The 13,306-nt window shown below is 44.9% G+C and overlaps 1 protein-coding gene across 5 annotated transcripts in view; it reads right to left on the bottom strand.

Moving 5' to 3' along the window:
* The window catches only part of Znf827 (zinc finger protein 827), a 161,734-nt gene that overhangs the window by 111,951 nt on the left and 36,477 nt on the right, over positions 1-13,306 (bottom strand). For all 5 annotated transcript variants that reach the window (XM_028753389.1, XM_028753390.1, XM_028753391.1 and 2 more), the window contains exons 3-4: positions 7,020-7,192; positions 1,219-1,699 (exon numbers count right to left, since the gene is read on the bottom strand). In XM_028753389.1, the coding sequence (XP_028609222.1) occupies positions 1,219-1,699; positions 7,020-7,192 (654 nt within the window). The remainder of the gene's footprint in view (positions 1-1,218; positions 1,700-7,019; positions 7,193-13,306) is intronic.

Genomic DNA, 13,306 nt, shown 5'->3' with positions numbered 1-13,306 from the left:
GTGAAGCTGTGCCTCTCATTCACCTGGCAATGACATTTAGTGAAATACTACGCATGGTCCATTTAAAGGAAGGCGGTGACCAATTATTCTCCATTTAAAGGGTATTGTCAATCTCCAGAGAGCTGAAATGGCATTTGGAAATCATCCTGGGGACTGCCACCTTCACTGACAGACAGAACCCATTCTCAACCGACCTTTCTCCACCCTCTACAATGCCTTTAAAATTTAAAATCATATTTTCAAAAGCAGCACAGGCCTACCTGTGTTATTGCTCCAGGAGACTAAGAAAAACACAGTGCTCCACCCTGGGCAGCATTGCTAGTTCATCAAGTCATTGAGAAGTAAAATATGTACAATGTGCTAGCAATGGGAAACAATGTCTATTAGCAAGACATATTTCATAACTTATACATCAGCCTCTCTTCAAAGGGCATTAGGGCATTGGGAAAGGATGCTTGAAATTTTTTCTTAAATTCCACTTTAGTGGAGATGCTTGCAACGGTCAAGTTCATAGAGACAGAAGGTAAATAACGGTTGGTGGGAGTCGAGGGGAAGGCCGGCAGGGACTTTGTCATGGAGTGATACAGTTTAAGAGTGGACACGCTTCCAGAGATGGTTACACAATGATGTAATGCTAATGCCACTAAAATGCACACCTGAAAAATGTCTACACCAGGATATCTTAAGTATGTTTATCTCAATGCAAAGATCCTGAGAAACTGGTGGTAACCTTTAACATTTGTTTAAGTTAGAAAAGTCTGTAATTACTCATGGTAGATTCTGTAAATGTTCTAAAAAAAAAAAAAAAAAAAAAAAAAAAGCTTTGCAATTAAAACAGGAAAGAACCCTTAATACCAAAAAAGGGAGACACACTTCAGAGACACCGGCACAAAGCAAGCAAAGGATCTAGGAAGCAAAAGACACAAGTCGAGCTTACACCCCAAGTGCTCACTAAGAGCGAGCCCAAATCCAGGCAGGAGGAAGGGGCGTTCCCTATTGTTTCCAGACCCAAGCAGGAATAATGCTTATTTCCAAAGGAGTACAAAAACAAAACATAAAAACAAAAAAAGGAAAAGACAGGGGAAGGGAAGATGGGAAGGAAAGAAAAAATTTTTATCAAAGTGTGAAGTATTAGAGCTCAAGGAACTTTGGAAGCATCTAGTCCTACCATCCTAGTATACAGATGAGAAAAGGGAGAACACAACCCTAAGCAAGTACCTGACAGCTTCATGAGAAAATCGGAGGCCATCTTAACCGAGATGTCCTGGCTGAACAATGCCGCTGCACTGTTGGATACATACTCGGAGGGGTCTTTCAGCTTTGTGTGGTTGGCGGGCCTGTCGGCAGCACTCAGGGTAAAGGAGGCGGGCAGGCAGTTATCTTCCTTGGGCTCCTCTTTCACCAGCAAAGGTGCAACGCCAGCCCCACCCTGGCCAGTCCTCTCTGGCGTGTTAGACGTCATCACGGTCCCCACTAGCTCTGTCCCTCCTCCTTCCCTCTGCTGCCCCAGGCAGCCACTGTCACTGAGGTGGGGAGATCCCTTGACATCTGGGTCTGGGATCTCCTCCTTCACCTTGGCCTCTGTCCTCAGGAAGTGCTGATGGCAACGCATGTGCAGTTTCAGGCTGAAGTGGCGTGAGGATGTGAAAGGGCACAGCTGGCACTGAAAAGTCTCTCCCCGGTCCTGATGCTGATGAACCTGCCGGAGAAGCAAGAAGAGTCAGACTTGTCACTGTGCACTGATGGAAAATGCCCCCCTGCATGGCCACACATGAGTCAAGAAGTTCCTCAGTTCATACAGGGCCAGGGAAGAAAAGAGCCAGAGAGGCTACTCTAGGTGATGCACTGGATAAAATAACATCAATCCTGAAACACAGAGTGGGTCCTCGGAGGTTAGGTCTATCCTGACCCTCTCTATGCTGGTTTGGGTAGAAATGTTCTAATGAGCTCGTCAACAGATCTCCTGATAGACCTTGAGAACAAACTTACATAATCAGTAGTTAGGGATCAAAAGACATAACCTTTCATTCTCATAACAATCTTTAGTACAGATCCAGTAATAGCCACTATGAGAATTTACTAGTTTGCCAACACACACACACACTCACACACATACACACACACACACACATACACACACACACACACACACACACACACACACACACACACAGACACAGAGAGAGAGAGAGTCTCCAGGGTGTTCCAGCTTCACAGATGAGGAGATGGAACACCCTAAACCCCCAAAAAGTATCTTGAGCCCAGTTTCATATGAAGAAAGAAAAACAAGAGAAAAACCATCTGGGCAGGAAGATACCAAGTTCGAAATGTCACTACAGGGTCTAGAAGATGTCCATTGTGAAGAGCAAGGGCAGGCACGTACACCCACCTCCAAACCTGCTCATACCCAGGACCTGTGAAAATGGCATGAAACTTTTCTTTCATTCCGTCACTACCAAATTTAGTGCTTGAAAAAAGTGAGGAAATCATTGGCCTGGCCGGAGGCAGGCGTCAGCTGGCAGGTGTTCATAAACTTGTGACTTCCCCATTCATCCCGCCAACGGGCCTCAGTATTGACCTGCTACACCCTGCTATTTCAGGACTGGCCCTCCCTCAAGTAGGGACTGCCAATGGTGTAGATCTGCGCCAAATGATTTGGGGGAGTTGTGTGCTCTGAACAAACAAGAACGTAAGCGATTGGCACTCGAAACAAAACTGACGCTCCATAGGTCAGGGGTGACCGGGTAGGATTTGAACTTGGGTCGCAGTGGAGTTAAGTGCTCGCTTGTCCGTCTTCTTTACCACCTGGCCACTCTGCTCATGTCTCCTTTCCAAGAGAATAAGTTTTACTGCAGCTGTTTATGCCTTCTGAATGAGATCCAAAAGCATTCTTCACCAGCCAAAACACACTTTAAATAATGTTAAGTGACCAACAAAAGCAAAGAAATTAAAAGTTAATCGCAAGATCCCGCTGCCACAGCACCCCACTGTGGTTTTCTGCAAAAAACAACAAAAGATATTGTGGGCCCTTTGAAGCCTGTGTTTCTCAACAGAAATAGCCATAAAAACGTACATCCAGTTGTGACAGAGTCCTGCATGCCCGGTAAAAGGCTTCTCCTGTACCCCAACAGAGGGTGGAGGTGAGGAAACACCCTGTCCATCCCTCCAACAGAGCCCCTTCCTGTTTTTTGCCACAATAGGACCCCACTGGACACTCATCCTTCCATTGGCTTTCTCACAGAGGCCAGAAGCTTCCTCACCAGCTCCTCAGCCGGGTCACTCAGGAAGAGGCCCCTTGGAGCCTCAGGTCACAGTCTCAAGGGCTCCTGACAGGTATCAACACAGGCGTGCCCAGAGCCAGGAGGTAAAGGTCACTGGGCAGGAAGGTTCATGTCCCTGAGCCCAGTGCCACAGGGTGGATTCCATTTCAGAAGTGCACTCACATCTGCTGACCCCAGAGAGGAGCTAATCCAGGAACAGAAGCTCCAGAAGCCACTCTGGGAGAAGAAATGGGACAGATGAGCTCTGATTCCAAACCAAAAGGGGATGGGGGTGGAGGCACCCCTGAAAAGAGGCTCCATGTGCAAGATTCCTTGTGGCTTCTTTTAGGAAATTTAGAATAAGTTGAGAGGCAAAACCAGGTTCACGTTGGCACTTGGAATTTTATTTGAGCAACACCTTCCCACTCGGAATGTGGCTTAGTGTGAACTTTGAGAGAAGTACTGTCCCCACAACCCGGCGATTGCATCACCCTCCTCTCTTCACAGAAGAGAGCTTTTCTGTTATAATTTTGATTCTCTGAGCTAACACACGCTTTGAAGACCCTCTTGGACCACTAATAAAAAGAAATGCTGACCCACAGCAAGATAGGCTCACTGGAGTCTCTCACAGGTGTCATTGATGCGACATCGAGGCCATTTCTAGGGTAACAGATGTAGGATACTTGGGCTGATGTACTTTAAGACTTGGAGAAATTCTGGAGAGTATCTAGACTCAACCTCCTTGGGTACCAGGCCAGGCAGCTGAGGATCTCATGAGTGGTCCCAGCTCCCTAAATGTCGACCTAGGAAGGGCAGAACTCACATGTGACCTCTGGCCCAGTTTCTTTCCATGACTTTATGTGTGTTCTCCATCTTCTCAACCCTCTTTGCCTCTCCCATTCAGTTCAAGCCTGTGAGTCTCACATTCAATTCCTGTATGCTCTTTCTTCCGGGAAAGTTGTACCCCTCATGAAACGTAAGGCAGCCGTGAGAACCTGGAAGCAGTTTCAAGTTCTTCATGCAGCTGGTAATAGAAAGCACCTGCACGATACCTTGTGAAGGAAATGAAAGCATGCAAAACAATTGTACAGTGCCTAGGCCTGTGTGAAGGGACACAGTAAGTCTGAATCTCTTGAACAAAGTGGAATCTCTTGGTTTTTTCTGACATAGACCAATCTAATCAATACAGGAGATGATATATCCTGAAAAGAACAACTACTTCTGCGGGGTGAGATAAATAGCCAATTTTGTATTATTTGTATTGTTTTTGTGAATTCTCAGCACTAAAGACAGGTCACAAAGAGAGAGAAGCCATAAAATTTATTTTGGGGTAATTTTTCTAGCATTCCATTCATTATCCCGAAATGTAAATGTTGATGTATTTTCAGATGGCTTTTGGATGACAATTACTGTAGTCACTGTATTCACTGACGGTTGCCTCTCCACACTGGGCACTGTATGAAGACTCTATGTGATGATCTCATTAGCTCTTACCGGGTGAGAAAGACCATATGTTTGTTTTCTCCATTAGTGGTAACAGAGGTTTAGAGGGCTTCAACCATCGTACTAAACGCTCACAGCTCCACAGGCGTGGGTTCTCACCAAGCTAAGATCACAGAGTCAGAGACTCTCACCAAGCTAAACCTTAACCTTTGATTAGAGTGCCCCTACTTCTCAGATAAAATTCATTTTGGAAAAATTATCTACATCTGCAGCCTCCGGTAAAGGTAACAGAATACAAGAATGCATAAGATCACACTGAAACAGTCCCATGGAGAAAATGTTTGCCAATTTTTGGAAAGTTAAATTGTATGCAATTAAAAATAAGTTTTAAGGCTAACGGGGAGGAGAGCAGGGGCAGGAAGGTGTGCCTTTGATGAAATTAAACTTGCATAAGCTTTTCGAACTCCCCATATCAAAAGCCCGAGTCACCGCTCAACAGGATAGGACACCATGAGTCTGAATAAAGTAGCGATTGCACACAACCGCTTTATTGTAGTAGTTATTGATTTGTTCTGAAAGCTCTCAGGATCCCACGACCCGCCGAGCCCGGGCAGCTCTCATCTGCAACACTGTCATGGCTGTCCGCCTCTGTCATCAAGGCACCAGCTCATCTCCCTGTAGTGTCAGGGTCAGCAGTTCCTGCTATTGAAACCCAGCCTTTTTTCCATGGGTTTATAAATAGGTTGTTTTAAGTGACCCTGAGCTGAAACCAAGCTTACAAGGTGTCAGGGTAGATGCAAGTTTTCTGCTCGCTGAAGCTTTAAACTCACCAGACCTGATTTCTAAACACAGCCTAGGACACAGTCACTAACACAAGTTCTAGTTTTAAAAAAGACATTGCTTTTGAAGTCTCAATGCTACAGGTTTAAAGTATGACGTTTTACATAGGGAAGAGGTGACCAGGGATGAGGAGGGCTAAGGTAATAACCAAGTAGGCTTCATAAAATTCAGTCAGCTGGAACTCCTACTTAAATGAATTCTGAAGATGAAGGGCTGGCTGCTGACCCCGGGAGAAAATGGCAAATGATAGAAAACAAATCGTAGACTTACTTTTTAAAAAACAAACCCTCTAAGCTATTTTCTACAGTAAATAGAAAATTTGTGGGACTGTCCTTTCTTCAGCATCAGTCTGAATAGCAATCACTGGTCAATGCAAAAAGATTCAAATTCAAGATTTCAACATGAGCAGACGTCCACTAGATTTATCCAGGGGAAGAGACTCTACATGTAATGTCACGTCTAAGACACACTGAAAGTTATCAGTAAAATATTATTTTTCTCTTTAAGATGCTAGGCATGGTTATGAGCACATCTGGGCCAGGCACCTTGCTACTGATACCCCCCTTAGAACTAAGGACAGGTCCTACAACCGACCCTTCCCATTAGGAAGAAGGGAAAACCGAGAGTCTAGGCTGTTTGGCTAGCAAAGTGCTGGGAAGATTTCAATTCAGTTCTTTGTCAAATTCAGAATGTCAAACTCTTGTGAACTTGTGAGTTTCTTCCCTAACACTGAAGCAAAACCTCAGTATAAAAGTATGCAGTCTGTGTCCATGTGTCACATATGATTGCACGTGTACTAGGGCACATGTGCATGTACTTGTGCACAGCCCTGGGGAGGCCATAGACCAATGTCAGGAATCACCCTTGAACACTCATCTACCTTAGTCATTGAGATTTTTAATCCAACTAGAGATGCTGATATGGCTTAGCTATACAACTTGCTTGGGGGGATTCTGTCCCCCCTTCTGAGGGTGGAATTGCAGGTCATGGGCTATCCCCACAACTTATAAGGGTTTCTGGAAATTGGAACTTACTAACCTATCAAGTGGTTAACTGAGTCCTTCCCCAGGCCTCATAATGGTTCTTAACAAGACAGTAAAGATGATATAAGCCAGGTGGGGGTGGTGCATACCTTTAATTTCAGCACTCAGGATGTCGAGGCAGGTGGATTTCTGAGTTTGAGGCCAGCCTAGTTTACAAAGTCAGTTCCAAACAACCAGGGCTACACAGAGAAACCCTGTCTCAAAAAACCAAAAAGAAGGAGAAAAAGAAAATGACGTTCTGGGATGTTTGGTGTCATTCCAAGAGATACTAGCTTGAACACCGTCAGTCTCTGGGACCTGACCCTGAGACTTCTCCATTCTACTCACTAGCTTTCTTGGGCCTGCTCCCCGCACAGTGCTCCCTGTCGGCCAAGAAGCCACCTGCAGTCGATCATAGGAAGAAACCCCAGCCATGTCTCTGCAAATGGCTTACCTTCATGTGGGATTTGAGATTGTCCTTGCGAGCACACCGGAACGGACAGAGTGGACACTGATGACTTTTTAAGCCTGTGTGAATCACCATATGCCGCTTCCAGTAACTCTTCCTCTTTATAACCAAACCGCATATTGGACATTGGAATGGCTTCCCACTTTCTTCTTCTGGGGCTTGGAAGAGGGAGGGAAAAAAAAGGAATATTATAAAAAGCACCAAATATGTCTTTGGCACTACCCCTTTGGAGATTCTAGGATTATAACTGTGGGGAAACTCTTATGGCTGCTTTCTTTAAGGAGAAACCAACATTCAGTTAGCCGCTTCTATTTGGGTTCTACTGACCATCCTGCCTGTGACACCTTTACTCCCCATAACTGTCACGGACTGCAAGGCCACCTGAAGAGGGGCTTCGTGTGGCTTCAAATGCACCCACAGACAGAGAAGCCAGAGTCTCTATCTGAAATCCTACTTGGAAGTGAGTGAGAAATACAGACAATGGGATCGCATGGGACAGGGAATAATGCACTGTCCGCACAGAAAACCAAACAACTAGCAGAAAGCTCTCACATTGGCCCCCAGCGGAGACAGGGCTCAGCGTCCCACTGATGACTTGTTTAGCTGTGGCTCCTGCAGACAGAGGCTGCTGCCAATTTAGCCATCAGGGGGTCCTCAGGTCAGGGCTTTTTTTTCCTCTTATGTCTGTCCCTCTGCTTGCCTCTGACAATTGTGTGCTGTCCTTCTCTGATCTGCACAAGGCCTGGCCACTGTAGGAAGGGACACACCAGGCTACCACAAATGCTTCCAATTTCCAGGGAAGCAAACAAACCGACCACTTTCCCCAAACATAGCTCGGATTGCTGCCTCCTGAACCATCCTTACGAGGAAGCGTCTCTGCTGTGATGCTGTAGCTGAGTTTCTGATCCATCAGCTAACCTCTACAATTGGGACTAAGGGGAATAAAAGTGGGTGCCGTTGAAGGCTCTGTGTGTGTGTGTGTGTGTGTGTGTGTGTGTGTGTCTAAGATGGGGGCTGGGGTTGATCCTAGGCCTCTTCTGCTATTAAGATACATCCCCGCCGGGCAGTGGTGGCGCATGCCTTTAATCCCAGCACTTGGGAGGCAGAGACAGGCGGATTTCTGAGTTCGAGGCCAGCCTGGTCTACAGCGTGAGTTCCAGGACAGCCAGGACTGCACAGAGAAACCCTGTCTCAAAAAACCAAAAAAAAAAAAAAGATACATCCCCAAATGCTTTTTACCTTTTATTTTATTTGAAACTCACTGTTCTGGCTAGGCCAGTGCCTGCCAGGGATCCTCTTGTCTCTGCTTCCCCAGCAATGAGATTATAGGCATACACTGCTGTGCCTGCCTTTTACATACGTGCTGGGGATCTCAACTTGAGTCCTCATGCTTAAGAGGCAAGCACTTTACAGGTCCCTCTGTTCCTTGTGATTTATGATGAAAGAAACTGGGTCATTTGTCCTGAGGAATCTTCCATGTTCTACAACTGATTGCGTCCACATAGTATGTTTGGCTTTTTTAAAAATTATTATTATTAGCTCTGTTTCTGATAAGCTGCTAGTTTGAGGCTGATTACATTTTTATGACAATAATTAATAGATGGACTATCAGAAGGCATGAAGCAGAGACGTGTACTCCCACACGTTATACAGACACACACACACACACATATGGGAATAAATTATGGTTAATAAGAAAACAAAAAAGGTACACAAAACCCAACGGAAGGTGTAAGGCTAATCTGGAGCCTGTGTAACCTACACTCCAGTGAAAGACATTTCTGAGATGGAAGCGAGGTAGTGCCCTTTAATTCACTATAGCGATCGTAGGCTCTGCTAAATGGGACAGTGGAATCTTGTGTTACTTGTTGTAGACATAAAGATCCGGGAGTATTTACAAGCAAACAGATATGTCTTGGCTCTGGTTTAAAATATCAGAGCAAGCATGATTACATGAAGCTAACAATGAAAACGTGGTATCCTTTTATTGCATGAGGACTTTCTGAATTCACACTGGAGAAACCTCTAAACCACAGCCACAGTGGGACTGTGGGCCAGGAGGAAGGAGTTGGTGCGCGTGCGCAGTGGTGGTGGTGGTGGTGGCGGCGGCGGTGAGGAGCTGGTGCGCGTGCGTGGTGGTAGCGGTAAGGGAAGGCTGTGCTCTCCTTCCATACTGTACTATTTGAATTTTTAAATACAAACATTACTTCTGTGATTTTTAAAGGAAACATTCCCAAGTGCATACTTCAAGATAATCTCAATTATTTATTCATTGAGTCAACCCTGCTTCTACATGCCAAGAGACACTTAAAATGGATGGAACCAGAAAGGCTTGGAAATAAGGTTAGGCGATGTAAAAAAAATGCAATTTTACAAATACAGGTATAAGTGATACTCGTTGGCTTAACTAAGCAGTTAGAAAAGGCATCCTCTAACTGAAAATAAACCCTCAGCACTGAAAAGTCAGCTTCTGGTGTTCTGATTGATAGCAGGCATGGACAGCTGGGTGTTCCTTCTACTCCAAGACAAATACCTTGGACAGGCCCCCATTGCTCAATTCTGAAAGGTCAGAGGTCCCCTGTCTGTGTGGACTACCTGGGCTGATCTCATCCCACCCCCAATCTGGCACCAGCCTCTCCTCCATCGCTGGCTCCCCCATACTGATATCTTGGGCCCCAAAGCCTGCATATTGTACAACAGATTGTCAAGCAAGGCCCAGACTAGGTAGGCCTCGAAGTGAGACCATTGGTAGACAATAGAGGAAATAGTAATGATAATAATGATAATAATAATGTTTATTGTGGGTCATAAGAAGATCAGAGGAATATGGAGGACACACGCACAAACAAGCAGTGTTCTCCACTACTGAAACCAGAAACTAATTTTACAGAACAAGCAGAGGAAGAAGGAAAGAGAAGCGAGACCTCGGGCCCAGGCAGGTAACTTTATGGCACACCCAAAGAAGACACTAAGTACAAAAATCAACATGGCCAGAGTGCATACTCCCCTGGAGCCAAGCTCTGCCTGGACAATCAACAATGTCTCTGTTCCCTTAGTCATCTCCCTTGCCGCCATCTTGATCAGCGACTCTGCATTTTCAAGTATGTTACATGCAATGCATTACCTTATACCAGAATCTTTCCAGTATCATCCAAAAGTAGCCTTGGCAAGTACAAACTCGGTTAATTCCAAAAATAATTATAAATAATGCATAAATGTAATAAAGCCTGCATATTAGCACTTCATATAAATCCATTTATTTCATTCTGAAAGTATATTGCCTTTAGTTTTAATTAGTACTGAAGTACACATGAATCGTGTACAAATTAGGGAGTCCTTGAATAGTCTAGCAAAATATAATGAGAAGACACTGACTGAAAAATGATCTCTCTCTCTCTCTCTCTCTCTCTCTCTCTCTCTCTCTCTCTCTCTCTGTGTGTGTGTGTGTGTGTGTGCGTGCAGTTATGTGTGAGTGGGCTTGTGAAGGCTCCTTGATCACTCTCCACCTTACTTTTTTGAGACTGTCTCTCCCTGAACCTGGAAATAGCCCATTTGATAGAATGGTGGACCAGTAATCTTTGGGATCTGACAGTCTCAGCCTCCCTGGTAGGGGATTACAAAGATACACACTTTTATGTGTGTTCTGGGGGATCAAACTCAGATTTTTATGCTTGTGCAACAAACTCTTTAACTAAACCATCTCCCCAGCCCCTGGAAATTTGAAGCTATTGTGGAAGGAAAGGAAGACAGAAGCCAAACGGAAAAAGTCACCAGAATGCACTGAGTGATTTTCAGACTGTGCCAGTGGTTAGCTCCTGGTGACATTTGCATTTTTATGTATTCAAGGAAGAGATCTCACATCTTAGGACACATCTCATGTGTACACAGTGCTGTTGATGACAAGAGATGAGTGGAAGAAAGCAGTTTCTTTCATACGCCAAACTGTTTGTGGTAACTTTTGCTCTTTCGCGCCTAGGGAAATGCAGTCCCCTCCCAGGAGGAAACACACATTCTGGAAAGCACCAAGACTGCAGCGTTCACGATTTTACCTACTTTATACCTGCCTGGTAATCAAGTACCCTCCAACACATAACTGTAAACAAAACTAAATTCCACCTGATGCTAACAGACCCAGTGGGACAGAGAACTGTTAATGTGCTCCGAGAAAGCGTGCTCCCTCTACAGACATAACCGTGAGACAGAAGGCAACCTAGGTCAACAGAAGCACTTAGGAGTGGTGGGTTTACTGTGCAGAATGAGGATGGATTGTAGATACGCCCTCCCAGGCAGAAAATCCACCCTCAGAGCAGATGCAAACTCAGCTGTGAAGATGCAGCTCAGAATCGGCCTGACTCAGGAGTGGTATCAGAAGCCCCAAGGAAATAAGGACCAGGAGTCCACTGTGCAGCTCAGCCTGGACAAGCTCCACATGGAAGACCAGAGGGGAAAGATGAGGGGGAAGGGGTTTGTAGCTGGGCACCCTACCTGTATGTCTCCTGAGCTCCAGATAGTGCCTTTAATGAGGCACTGTGGAAAGGGCAGAGCTGAGACTGTAGTAAGTAATGAAACCCTGACAGGGCCAGCATGGACCAACAGCACATGCCTCTCACATGGGCCGCCCAGAGATGCTCCTGGACCAATGGATGGATGAGCAGACATGTGCGCGTGCATTCACACCTCAGCTGCTTCAAAAGCAAACTCCAAGCAGCTGATATGAAACCTACATCCCTAGTGAAGTAGAATGACACACTTCGAACCATCAAAATGAACAGACTTTGCACAAAGCAGAGGTGACCTTACTGGAGACTTGACAGGAAGCTTTGAAAAGAAACAAGCCATGTGTTTAATTTTTTAAAAAGAAGAAAATGAAAGAAAAGAGGAAGAGATCTTAGTGACAATTCTAAATATCTCTGTTCTCACACAATGAAACAAACTGAACGAGTGCGCTCAGGGGTGGTGGGGGTGTTAAAGTTCAGCTATCTGGAGACAGAGCTGAGATCACAGTGCACCTCCTAATTTCCAGTTTGGTGTTCGACCCTGTTATCAACATAAATCCACATAACAATAAAAACAGAACCTCACAGAGCTAAATAATAATAACATTAATAAATCATGAATGGTTTTCTTTGTTCATGGATTATTTTTTAAAATTCAAGTTTTTGTAGGCTTTGAAATCAAACATTTCTGGCCTATGCTAGAACGTGCTGGAAATCAAGATAACTTGCAATTGAATAAATGCGCACAGCTCCTACCCTGGGCATTGATGGCGTGTGTAGATGCCGGGGCCTCTGGATGTGGATTCATACTCCATGCACGTGACATTATCAACAACACTTTAGATGTGTGCACTTGACTGGTGCACATATGTGTAGGGTGAACCCTCCTTTCCAACAATATACAAGGGTTTTAAACTCCATGTAAAAGTTTTTAAAATCTTTTTTGTTTGGTTGAAGTTGGTTTGTAAGAGGGAGTCTCCTGTAGTTCCAGCTGCCCACAAACTTGCTATACATCTGAATAAGATATTGAACTTCTGACTGTCCTGTGGCCTCTGGAGCGCTGCCTCTAAGGTAAGAGTCTCCACAGCCTGTTAATGAGGTACCGGGGACCAAACCCAAGGCTTCATGCATGTAGGCAAGCACTCTACTAACCTAGCTATATCCCCAGCACAGACTTTAAATCTCTTGGGCATGTCTCTCCAATGACTTTTCAGTGAAGGGGAGTCAGGGGTGGAAATAACCTTAGGTCACAAGGCTGTTATGGCTAATATACGTGACATTCTCTGTGCATGTCTTAACAAGCATTGAATATAACCAAGCCTCATACTTACCATTCCATATTGAAATCACTCTGAAAACATCCAAGACCAGCAGCAGATTTGATTCCTGCTGGAAAGTGAGCTTCCTAGGCAAGCCTGTGTATGTAATTGTTCTGGGTAAAGGCTCTAGCAACTGTGAAACTAATGGGAGGGTGGGAGAGGTCATCTTCTCTAGACTTTGTAAGCCATCTGCAGTGATCTTAGTAATACCCCATAAAGACGAAAGGAAACATCAGCCCAGAAAGCCCTTATGGACTGACCCTGCAAATAGCCTTAGTTGTAAGTTTCTTGGAGCCAGGGTGCTCTAATGTTGATGTAAATTTTACTTTGTACAAAATTATGTTTTTGAGGCCCTCTCTCTGAAACAACGCCTGTTATTTCTTTAACCAGGAGCCTGGCATCCTGGAACTCCCACTGGCTTTCTGCTAGAAACTTTGTCTTAAAAATCAAAACCATT

Source organism: Grammomys surdaster, unplaced genomic scaffold, assembly GCF_004785775.1.
Source record: "Grammomys surdaster isolate TR1022 unplaced genomic scaffold, NIH_TR_1.0 125947, whole genome shotgun sequence".
Classification (NCBI taxonomy): Eukaryota; Metazoa; Chordata; class Mammalia; order Rodentia; family Muridae; genus Grammomys; species Grammomys surdaster.
The sequence above is the reverse complement of the archived record's forward strand: the minus strand, read 5'-3'. Positions and strand labels throughout refer to the sequence as shown.